Source organism: Chrysochloris asiatica, unplaced genomic scaffold, assembly GCF_000296735.1.
Source record: "Chrysochloris asiatica unplaced genomic scaffold, ChrAsi1.0 scaffold00067, whole genome shotgun sequence".
NCBI lineage: Eukaryota > Metazoa > Chordata > Mammalia > Afrosoricida > Chrysochloridae > Chrysochloris > Chrysochloris asiatica.
In genome coordinates, this window is record NW_006408585.1 from 6401998 (window position 1) to 6415292 (window position 13295).

Below are 13295 nucleotides of genomic sequence, written 5' to 3' on the forward strand. Positions count from 1 at the left end.
ACCAGCTGTTCCATGGGAGAAAGATGAGGCTTTCTGCTCCCGTAAAGATTTACAGCCTCGGAAACCCTGTACAGGGTCGCTATGGGTCGGAACTGACTCAACGGCACTTAACAACAACAACAAAGGAGCTCTGGTAGCGTAGTGGTTACGAATCGGGCTGTGAACTGCAAAGTCAGCAGTTCGAAACTACCAGCTATTCTGCAGGAGAAAGATGAGACTTTCTGCTCCCATAAAGATTTACAGCTTCAGAAACCCTGTACAGGGTCGCTATGAGTCGGAACCGACTTCACGGCACATAACAACAACAACAACAACAACAATGGAGTCCTAAAGGAGCTCTGGTAGTGTATCGGTTACGAATCGGGCTGTGAACCATAAGGTCAGCAGTTTGAAACTACCAGTTGTTCCGTGGGAGGCTTTCTGCTCCCATAAAGATCTACAGACTTGGAAACCCTGTACAGGGTCGCTATGAGTTGGAACCAACTCCACGGCACATAATAACAACAACAACAATGGAGTCCTGGTGTGGCGCTGTGGGTTAATGCACCGTACTACAAGACAGTTTGAACTGTAAGGTCAGTAGTTCAAGCTCACCAGCTGCTCCTTGGAAAACCTAAACAGGGTCGCTATGGGTTAGAACCAACTTGACGGCACTTCACCACAACAATGGCACAGTGGTTAAGCAGTCAGCTAAACAGTCTGCAGTTCAAACCCACAAGCAGCTCCACTAGAGAAACATATAGAAGTCTGCTCCTATAAAAACGTACAGCCTTAAAAACCTGATGGGTCCCAGTTGTTGTTATTGCTAAGTGCCGCTGAGTCAGTTCCGACTCATAGCGACCCTACATAGGGTTTCCAAGAAGCAGCTGGTAGGTTTGAACTGCTGACCTTGTTCATATCTGTGCTGATCCTTAAGCACCACACCAGGAGTTAAGGGTCCAAGTTAAGGGTTATTAAAATGTAATAGTTGTAAATGCTGAAAGAAATCCATTATTGGTGTTTGCTTAGCACTATGATTCAGTAGTTTACTGATAATGCATTTTCTCTTCCCTTCCATCTTTGCTAACGTTTACCCTCCTACTCTGTCATATATAAAGGTGTGCTATATGTTGAAATTGACTAGACAGCTGTGGGTTTGGGTTTTTTGGTTTAATTAACATTTACAGAACATTCCACCCAACAGCAGCATAGAAATTCTTTTATGTTCACACACACACCTACGCAAACATTGACCAAGATCATACCTTTAGCAACAGAAAAAGTCTGAATACATTAAAGAGATTTTAAATCACACAAAGTGCGATCTCTGACCAAGTGGAATTAAATTAGAACTCAATAACAAAAAGCTCTTTGAAAAATATTAGGAAAGTAAGCAGCATACTTCTAAATAACAAACATGAAATCAAAATCAAAAGTAGACAATAATTTAAATGAAATGAAAACATAACTGTTGTGGCCAGATCTTTGAAATGGATCTCCACATCTGCACCAAAGCCCTGGTTCCCATAGGCTGCTCCCAGCCATGATTGAGGAATACTAAGGTGGTCCAGTGCTTAGGAGGTGTGGGACTCCTCTGCCAAAAAAACTTTAGCACAAGGATTCCCCAGTTACCCAGCCACACTTTCCTTAGAAATACACTAAAGTCTAAGATGCTTCTACCCAATCTTCCTTCTTTCTTCACTTGAGGTCAAACCTTCATCACCTTCATCACAGATCTCCCAGCCCTTGTTTTCTCTCACACGTTTTCCCTAATAAACTTCTTGCACATTTAAAAACATTTTGACATCTACTTCTCAGAGGACTGGGAATATCAAAACAACATGTCCAAAGGCATGGGGTACAGCTTTCTTTAAAAATGCTTAAAAGAACATTTATAACATTAAAAAATCATAAAGTTGTCATGTTTAGAACCCAGAAAAAAAAAAGGGGGGGGGAATGAATTAAATGCCAAATAAAGAGATTAAAGGAAATAACGAGACAAGATAGTCAGCAGAAAACATAAATAAACTAAAAAAATGAAACTAGAAACAGTTCTTTGAACCAATCAAGAAAAATCAAACCTCTAGTCAGACTTATCGGAAAAAGAAAGTGAGGAAATAAGCATTGCTAAAAATAGGAACAAGAGGGGGGCCATTACTAGAAGCCCAACAGCGATGGTTTGCTTGCTTGTTTTTTTCCGTTGCCATCTGGTCGCCTTCACCTGATGAGACCCACTCTTGTTTATGTAGTGCTGCTATCAGTGTGGTACTGTGGGTGAATGCGCCAGACTGCAAAGCCATTGGAACTACAAGGTCGGCAGTTCAAGCTCACCACCTGCTCCTCAGAAACCCTATACACGGTCTCTCTGAGTCAGAATTGACTCGACAGCACTTAACAACAACAACAGTTATCACAGAAATACCACATTTGCATGGCTTTAACAAACTTATTCTCTCAGTTTAGAAGGCAAGAAGTCCAAATTGAGAGTGCCAGCTCTAGGAGAAGGCTTTCCCTTGTTGTAGGAACGGTCCTTGTCTCCTTTCAGCATCTGTAGGCCTTGGAGATTCCTTGGAGATCTCTAAGAGTCTTAGCATCAGTCTTCTGGAATTCAGAGCTTCACAGTGACCCTAGGTCCAAAGGACACACTCCACTCCTGGTTCTTCTTTCTTGGCAGTATGAGGTCCCTCTTTCTGTGCTTATCCTCTCTCCTTTGATCTCTTGTAAGATAAAAGGTGTTGCATGCACCACCTCTGGGAAACTCCCTTACATTTGACCAGAGTCATGGAAGGATTGTTGTTAGGTGCTGTCAAATCAGTTTTCTAGACTAAATTAAGTCACTGAGTTTGACCATTAACTACTTTTTTCTTCACAATAATAAGGTATGGAAAAATATATTACATAAAACATATATGAGTAATTACTTTCAATGTCCTCAATTATTGACACTAAATACCTCAGTGTCTTCGCTTATGTATCTATTTGTTGTTGTTGTTGTTGTTGTTATGTGCCATCGAGTCAGTTCTGACCCATAGCAACCATGAACAGGGGTTTTGAGGCTGTAACTCTTTACAGGAGCAGAAAGCCTCATCTTTCTACCGCAGAACAGCTGGTAGTTTTAAACTGCTGACCTTGCAGTTTGCAGCCTAATTCGTTAGCACTACACTACCAGAGCTCTTTTATGTATCTATAGCATAATTGAAATATTAACTAAAAATATGGAAATAAGTTTAAAAAAAAAAAAAGTTCCTAAGGCATTTATTTTAGAGTCTATCGGTAAAATACCAAGTAAAAAATGTATGTTATAACATAAGTGACTATAAGTCATAAACCTTAACTGAAATCATGATTCTCTGGTCTTCTATCATTTTTACTTATGTATCTATTTAAACTTAAGAGTAAACTTTACAATGGACCAAGCACCCTACTAAAAGCTTTAATGTAATGATTTCACAAAGTACCTATCAATCCTATGTTGGTGGTGGTGGTAGTTATCTTTGAGTCAGTTCTGACCCATGGTAATCTCAAGAGTGCAGGGTTAAACTGTTCCACAGGGTTTTCAAAGATGTGATTTTTCAGAAGAAATTACAAGGCCTGTCTTCCTAGTAAATTATAAGACGTCTCTGGATGAGTTAGAACCACCAACCTTGCAACTAGTACTTGAGTGTGTAACTATTTATGCCACTCTATAAACGCTAATACAGGCAAAATCTTTTTAGAGTGGAGAAAGTTAATATTAAAAGAAGTTAAGTGATTTGCCCATAGTCATACAGCTAATAAAAAGAGGAGCCACAAATCAAAACCCTTATGACAATATTATAAGAAAACCAAGTTAAAACAACTCCAAAATAATACAATTTAAATTTATAATTTTAATCAGAGTGCTTATTCATTTTATAAAACACTTATTTGGGTCACATTAAAATACTCACCAAATATTATCTCACTCTGCATTTCAATTAAAATATGATTGAATTAACCAAACTTGTATTTATATACAGTTCTTCAAAGATAGCTATTGCAAAAACTGAATATACTACAAGTTTATTGAAATAACATAAAATAGCTGGAGACATTTAAATACTACGAGTAATCAACTCATATTCACCTACTTAATTAAATAGCTGAATCACTTTTCTGTGGCTCTTATAAAAGCATAATAGGAACTGATACCACTTGTAAATCTTAAACTGATTTAACACTTCAAAACACATTTATGGATAAAAAGACTAGAAATCTAGTACTTGGCATTTCATAAGACTTGATGAAGGACACATGACTTCTTTTTTAACTGCTACATTTTGGTTAACTACCTAAGTATAAATTATATATTAAAAATAGAATGAATAGTACTTGGTCACATTTTATTTTGTTCTTCAAGCAAAACGATAAAGCAGTGAAGCTGTCAGGCACATACTTATGGCTTTATATACCATAACAGACTTATCAAGACAATAGTTATTTTCTTGTTTCCAACAGAACTTTCATATGACACATATTTTAACAAAGCATTTAATTTTCCAGTGAGTTGAAAAAAAATAAGCAATGCTTGAAACAAAGCACTAAATGCTAATTTGTTACTCTCAGAAAAGCCAACTTCTGTCACAAATGTGCACTGTGGCTAACCCACCCATCGATAAAATAAAATAAAAACTTTAAATCTGGATTAAAACATTCAAACTATTTTCCCCTTTGGCAATTGCATGGCATGGTCTACCACAATCCTCTCCAAAACAAACCACAGAAGACCAAAACCTGTTCTTAAAAACAATTCTTAGGTTATGCTTGTCCCTCAGTATATTTATAGTCGCGTCAGCCTACACAGAAAGCACAATACCATTTAGAACAATACTATGTCAGAAGAAGTACAACATTCCCAACCTCAGAGTCTGATTTCTATTTTTATGAAATGACCAATGTATCTTGTTGTTAGGCACCTTTGAGTCAGTTCCGACTCATAACAACCTATGCAGAATAGAACGAAACACTGCCTGGTCCTGTACCATCCTCACAATTATTGTTACATTTGAGTCCATTCCTGCTGCTATCTAGTTGAGGGTCTTCCTCTTTCTTCATGAGCCTCCAGTTTACCAAGCGTGACATGCTTCCACAGGGACAGGTCCCTCCTGATAACATATCTAAAATATGAGACACAAAGTCTCCCCTTCCTAGCTTCTAAGGAGCATTTTGGCTGCGCATTTTCCAAGACAGATTTGTTTATTCTTCTGGCAGTCCATACTAATTTTCATATTCTTTTCCAACACCATGATTCAAAGGCTTCGATTATTCCATATTCATTGCCCAACTATCACATGCATATGAGGTGTTTGAAAACATCATGATTTGGGTCAGGCACACCTTAGTCCTCAAACTGATTATCTTTGCTCTTGAATACTTTGGTGGTGGCTATGTGCCGTGGCATCGATTCCAACTCATAGCAACCCTGTACAGGGTTTCCGAGGATGTAAATCTTTATGGGAGCAGAACGCTTCATCTTTCTCCCGCGGAACAGCTGGTAGTTTCGAACTGCTGACCTGGAGGTTCGTAGCCCGATTCGTAAGTACTACGCTACCAAAGCTCCTTCTTGAATACTTACTTTAAGGAGGTCTTTTGCAGCAGATTTACCTAATGCAATATATGTCATTTGACTTCTTGACTACTGCTTCAATGAATATTGATTATGGATCCAAACAAAACGCAGTCTTTGACATCAATCTTTGCTCCATTTATCATAATGTTATTTATTGCTCCAGTTGTGAGGACTTTTGTTTTCTCTCCATTGAGGTGCAATCCATACTGAAGGCTGTAATCTTTGATCTTCATCAGTAAGTATTTTAAGCCATTTTCGCTTTCAGCAAGCAAGGTTGTATCAACTGCATACCACAGGTTGTTACAGAGTCTTCCTCTAATTTTGATGCCAAATTCTTCTATATATAATCCAGCTTCTTGGATTATTTCCTCAGCATACAAACTGAATAAGTATGGTGAAAGGATACAACCCTGCTGTGCACCTTTCCTGATTTAAAACCATTCAGTATCCCGTTGACCTATTTTAAAAATTGCCTTTTGGTCTATGAATAAGTTCCTCAGGAGCACAATTAAGTGCTCTGGAATACCTATTCTTCACAATGTTATCCATAATCTTTCAGAATCTACACAGCCTTTGCATAGTCAATAAATCACAAATAAACATCTTTCTGGTACTCTCTGCTTTCAGGCGAGATCTGTCTGATGCCAGTAATGATATCCCTAGTTTCATGTCCTTTTCTGAATTGACTTGTATTTATATAAATTCTTTGTCGATGTACTGTTGAAACCGTTTATGAATTATCGTCAGCAAAATTTAAGTTGCACATAAAGTTTTTGCACATTTCATTATAATACTTGACTTTGCTTCCTCAAGCTGCTCTTGGAAATTTTTCTGTTTACCGCCTTATTTCTTCCACTCCTTTAGCTTCTCTACATTCAAGAGCAAGTTTCAGAGTGTCTTCAGACATCCAATTTCAGTCTTTTCTTTCTTTCATCTTTTTAATAGCCTTGTGCTATCATCCTCTTGATGTCATCCCACAGCTCTTCTGGTCTTCGATCCTTAGTGTGTAATGCAATGAATTTGTTCTTGAGATGCCCTCTACATTCAGGTGGGAGATATTCAAGGCCATCTTTTGGCTCTTGTAGACTTGTTTTAATGTTCTTCAGCTACAGTCTGAACTTACATATGAGCAACTGATGGTCTGTTCCACAGTGTGCCCCTGGCTTTGTTTTGGTTGATGTAGTCAATTTGATTCCTCTGTATCTGGTGAGCACCATGTATATAGTGGCCTTTTACATTGTTAATAAAAAACATATTTACAATGGATAAGTTGGTCTTGTAAAATTCTATCATGTGTTCTCCACCACCACTTGTATCACCAAAGCCATATTTTTCAACTACTGATCCTTCCTCCTTGTTTCCAACCTTTGAATTTCAATCACCAGAAATTATCAATGCATTTTAAATGGATTTTTGATCAATTTCAGACTGAAGAAGGTGGTAAAATTCTTTAACTTCATCTTCACTGGCTTTTTTTTATAGCTGTTTCGCCTCATTTTGAGTTATGCCCCATCAGCAAATGAAGGTTCTGAAATCTTTACTCCATTCGTGCCATTATGTTTAACTCTATTTTGAGGCGTTAGCTCTTCCCCAGTTATACACTAAGTACCTTTAAAGTTGGGGGGCACTTTATCTGAGAATATTCTGCTGCTATTCATAATGTTTTCATCTTCTGGTAGTCTATCTGGCAATGCCCCTTCCACTGCTAGTCATAAGGTTTTCAATGGCTAACTATTCAGAAGTAATCTTCTGGTCCTTCTTCCTAGGCTGTCTTAGTCTGGAAGTTCTACTGAAATCTGCCCAGCATGATGATCCTGCTGGTATTTCAAATACCATTGGCATAGCTTCCAGCAATACAGCCACAGGCAAGCCACCACAGTACAACACAATGACCTTAGCTTGTTTCAAAAGATTAAGATTTAATAGCTTTGCTATATGGGTAGTTACTGACACGAATTATCTAACAACAAATTTTAAAAACTGATTATTTGAGGTTTACTGACTGACTCAACTAAGAGTAATGTAATCAAGAACTGTAATGGTTTCAATTCTGGGAGAAACTGAGGAATTACATTTAATAAAGGAAGTACACATTTCACTAAAATTCTGAGCATCAACTATGAGCAAACCTACTCTAGACTTTCCTGTTACGGCTGCTTTTACAGGCTCCTTTTATTATATTAAATATTTTCAATATAAATATTTTATGGTACAACATATTAATGCATAAGCTTCATAAACAAAAATCTTCATTCACTAAAACATCTAAGGGGCAGAAACTTGCATTACACATTAGCTAAGGCAACCTTTTTGTGATAACTTTAAAATCAATATTTAGGGCGGAAAAAAAGCCATTTAGTCAATTATAGCTCATGGGGACCTAAAGTGTGTCAGAGTAGAATTGTGCTCTACAGGCTTTTCTATGGTCATTAATTCTCAAAGGTATAAATTCTTCTTTGGTCTTCCATATTCATTATCCAGCTTTCTCATGCATATATGGTGATTACAATTTCTTTGCCTTGGGTCAAGTACCTTATTTCTCAAAGTGACATCTTTGCTTTTTAATACTTTAAAAAGGTCTTTTGAAGCAGACTTGCCCAATACAGTCCAGTATTCCATTTCTTGACTGTTACTTCTATAGGCATTGATTGTGGATCCATGCAAAATGAAATCTTTAACAACTTCAATCTTTTCTTCATTTATCAGAACGTTGCTTACAGTGAGGAATTTTTTTTCAATATGTTGGTACGTAATCCATACTGAAGTCTTTGAACTTCTTCAGTAGCTGCTTTAAGACCTCTTCACTTTTAACAAGCAAGGTTGTGTCATCTGCATATGGCAGGTTGTTAATGAGTCTTTCTCCAATCTTGATGCTGTATTCTTCTTCATATAATCCATCTTCTCAGATAATCTGCTCAGCATATATTGAAGAAGAAATGGTGACACACTTTACATCATGCAGTATCCACTTGTTCTATTCAAACCACTGCCTCTAAGTCTCTGTGTAAGTCCATGTAAACAAACTTAAATGCTCTGGAATTCCCATTCTTTAAAATATTATTCATAATTTGTTATGCTCTACAAAGTTGAGTGATTTTGCATAGTCAATAAAACACATGTAAACATCTTTCTGGTATTCTCTTATTTCAGCCAAGATCCATCTGATGTCAACAATGTTATCCCTCATTCCATGTCCTCTTCTGAATACAGCATGAATTTCTGGCAGTTCCCAGTCCATATACTATTAACACCTTTTCAAAATTCTTCAGCAACATTTTACATAAGTATTATATTAAAGGTACTGTTCAATAATTTTCACATTCTGTTGGATCACCTTTGTTTGGAATGCATAAGAATCTGGACGTCTTCCAGTCGGTTGGCCAAGCAACTATCTTCCAAATTTCTTGGCATAGATGAGTGTTTCCAGAGCTGCATCCATTTGTTGAAACATCTCAATTGGTATTCTGTCAATTCCTGGAGTCTTGATTTTTGTCCATGTCTTCAATTCAGGTCCAAGTTCTGACTTCAATACAATTGGTTCTTGATCATATGCTACCTCCTGAAATGGTTGAACATTGATCAATTCTTTCTGCTACAGTAACTGTATATTTCTTTCATCTTCTTTGATACTTCCTGTGTCGTTCAATATTTTGTCCATCGAATCCTTTGGTATTGCAACTTAAGGCTCAATTTTTTTTTCTAGATATATATAGAACAATGACATTACCAAAACCAAATATTATAGACTGTTTTCTTGCCTTGGTAATTAACAGGATCTGAAAATCGCTGAATAATATTTATTTAATATTTACTGAGCACCATATAAGGAAATGTCAAAAGCATTTCTACATATATCATTCAATCCTAGACACAATTCTATAAAATGAGAAATAATCCCATTATCTAGACAATAACAATGAAATTAGGCAACTTGTTCAATGTCAAGTATGTTAAACTTTTAATGTAGGTCTTCTGACTCCAATTTAAATTTTGTTTTCACTATACACAGTTGTTGAATATAAAAACCAATGGATTAAATCAGCATAGTCACCTCTCTTATCAACTGATGTTATTATTAGTAACAACTAGCACCATTTATTGGGATCTTAACATGGCACTGTAAGATAAGCACTGGACTTATACACAAGGTCAGTGGTTCAGACACACCATCCACTCCTGAGAAACCCTAGCAAGGTCAGTATGAGTTGGAAATTGACTCAATAACACTTAGCAATGTTAACACCATTATTAAGAGCTTCATATATGTCAGATGTTGTGCTAGATACTTTGCCAATATTATTTCACTCACAGGGACAATTCCTACTTACCCTCTAATGTTACATAAATATTGTCCTCACTTTGAAAAGACAGAACCAACCCTCACTTGCAACAAATTCTTCATCTCAACCCCCTTCACTTGCTGCACGTATTACAATGAGACTATCGAAAAACACATTTACTGAGCGTTGTATATTTTAGAGTAGCTACATCTCAAAAATCTAGAAATTAAGCATATTTAAAATTAATATGTCAAAGTATACATTACTGGAACAAAAGAAACAACTTTATAAAATCTCCAAATATATCAATGGCTTACAAGATCTTTCCTTTGAGCAAATAGCTAAATTAATTAATTTTTTAAAAACTCTCATTGTTCTATCCTTATAATAACCTAGAAAGCTAAAAATGGTCTTAAATTTAAAAAAAAAAAAGAAAACAAGAAACCAAAAAAACCCCCACAAAACCATATGGGCATAAAGAATAAATGTTTGGAAGGAAATATAGATGGATATATCTTATTTTCTATTCAACACTGAAACATTTTCTTTTAAGAAATATTTTTCTACACTACAAGCTTAGAAATTCATGCAGAATAAGAAAACTCACTCAAACTCAGATCAGTTACAAGAAAATTATATTATATATTTTAAAAATTACTTAATACTTTTCACTCTCCTTGTAAACACTTGATTGGTTGGTTATGTGCCATGGAGTCGGCTGCAACTCATAACGATCCTGTATATGGTTTCTAAGGCTGTAACTCTTTATGGGAGCAGAAAGCCTCATCTTTCTCCCACAGAACAGCTGGTAGTTTCGAACTGCTGACCTTGAGGTTAGCAGCCCAATTTGTAACTACTATTCTACCAGAGCTCCTTTAACACTAGGCATACCAATATTCATAACTTTGTAGCCTAAAGTGCAATCTGTTCTTAAATACCTAAAACTTTCAGTGTACCTGTAGAAATCAATATACAATCAGGAAAAGTTTCTTTGTTTGAAAAATATCTTTCAAACAAACAAATAAAATAAGACTTACCATTTTGATGCCAGTGGAAAACGTCACTGGCTTTATAGTTTTGGGTTTTTCAAGTTGCATTTCCAATTGGGTAGATCGATCTTTATGCTGAGCCAAAAGCAAAGCAACAGGGAGATCAGAACTCTCCTGATTTAAAAGAAAAAAAAAAAAAAAATTAATGTTCAATATGAAGGTTAAGAAAACAGAAAAGCACTAAGTCTTTTATTTTAAATCATGCCTTTTCCAGAAGCATTTGCAGTCAAACTAACATTCACTTTATAAAGACAATTTATAGAAAATAGTAACATTCTGTAATAAGAAAAGGCTGTTAGAGACTCATAAATCAAAATAACCTGCAAACAAGTATTTTTATAAAATCCACATAAAAGACAGTGTAATAGGATCCTATTTCATCTGGCAAAGCCAACCCAATTTATTAAAATAAAATAAAAAATTAGAAGCTAATCTTAAAAAAAAGGAGTACAAAGTAGTGTAATTTAAATCAGATGTTTATCTTAGACAAATTCTTTTTACCAGTGAATTTCGACCAGTTTGAAATTGTTTCCCATTAGATTTCACCTGAGGCTGTTTGGAAATGATCCTTGTTCTGTTTTGCACAATGGACCTATTGTAAGTACTACCAAAAGTTTATTTTCTCCTTTACTAACTTGTTTTTAGTAATCAAGTCAAAAAACTTTAACAAAATGACAATTAAACATTTTTCAAATCATCTATGGATATAGTAAATCAAGGCCACTATTTTTACCTATCTATGAAACACACAAACATTTAATAGCACAAGAAAATTACTGAGTGAATTTTTATGTATACTGTTATTTATCCTGTTTATCATGAAGTCCCTCTTAACATGTTTGAAGTGCTGTGACGCTAAGGCCTAAAATAAACAATATCTAAACATTTTTTTTTTTTTTGTAATTAGTTAAGTATATGGTGGTGTTAGTTACGTGCTGTGGAGTCAGTTCCGACTCATAGAGACCCTGTACAGAGTTTCTGAGACTGTAAATCTTTACAGGAGCAGAAAACCTTATCTTTCTCCCGTGGAACAGTTGGTAGTTTCAAACTGCTGACCTTGAGGTTAGCAGCCCAATTTGTAACCACTACACTACCAGAGCTCCTGGTTAAGTAGATAAGAATAGAGAAATAGATACACAAGGAGGAAAGAGATCACACACAAACACACATAGAGTACCTTGTATATTTCTTAAAAAATATGAAAATATGAATACATTCTATATTCTGTACTAAGTTACCAACAAAAACAAACTTATTGCTCAAATGGCCTATAGATTTTTTTTAATAGTGACTAAGGCAGAAATAAGATTCAAACTAGTCATCTCAAATTAATCCTATGGAAACTTTAGAGTCAACCTATCACAATAAGAAGGCAAATAGCAGATTCGAATTTTCTTTCCAAATCCAATAACTTAATTTTTTAGTTGATAATGTGGTTAATTAATTAAAGGAATTTGTCTTACGGTTACAAAGTAGAAGTAATTCAAGTAACATACAATTGATTTAATTCAATAGAATTGTCCTAGAACCTTGTCACCTCAAGATTTTCTAATAGAAGTGCTTTACAAGAGGAACGTTACAAAACATCTAAGTGTTTAAAACTAAATGAAAGAATACAGATTTTATTTCTAAAACAGAACCTCATTAAGAAACAAAATCATTGAGACCTGGCTTTAGGAATAATAAACCAGAACAAATGAAATATGTTGTTGTTGTTGTTGTTGCTGTTAGGTGCCCTCAAGTTGGTACCGACTCATAGTGAACCTATGCACAACAGAACAAAACACTGCCTAGTCCTGCGCCAACTTCACAATCATTGTTACATTTGAACCGATTGTTGCTGCCACTGTGCCAATCCAGCTTGCTGGGGGGTTTCCCCTTTTTCACTGACCCTACACTTTACCAAGAATGATGTTCTTCTCCAGGGACTGATCCCTCCTGATAATATGCCTGAAGTATGAGAGACCAAGTCTGGTCACCCTATATTCTAAGGAACATTCTGGCTGTACATCTTCCAACACAGATATGTCTGTTCTTTTGGATGTCCATGGTACTTTCAATAACTCAAATGGATCAATTATGTTACAGTTTGCCTGAATACTTTTCATATTCTAAAGACTCCAGGTTGCATAATGGGTTATGCACTGGACTATTATACACAAAGTCAGCTGTCCAAATCCATCGCATTCTGCTCCCATAAAGATTTATAGCCTCGGAAACCCTATACAGGGAAGCTATGAGTTCAAACCAACTCAATGGCACACAACCACCACCTTTCACATACTATAATAAATCATCAGTAATACATTAACAACAACTAATATTGCTGTAAATTCCAGTAGCTATCCTATATTTCATTAAGAATTATATAATAAAATACTATACTTAAAGGCATCTTAA

At 35.8% G+C, this 13295-nt stretch overlaps 1 protein-coding gene across 2 annotated transcripts in view; it reads right to left on the bottom strand.

Annotated features, from left to right (window-relative positions):
- Nucleotides 1-13295, bottom strand: part of MNAT1 (MNAT CDK-activating kinase assembly factor 1) — a 331724-nt gene that overhangs the window by 163767 nt on the left and 154662 nt on the right. Inside the window, exon 6 of one of the 2 annotated variants that reach the window (XM_006864584.1) lies at nucleotides 10884-11009. The exons of the other annotated variant lie outside the window; for it this stretch is intronic. Coding sequence (XP_006864646.1) covers nucleotides 10884-11009 — 126 coding nt within the window. The remainder of the gene's footprint in view (nucleotides 1-10883; nucleotides 11010-13295) is intronic. 2 annotated transcript variants of the gene reach the window in all.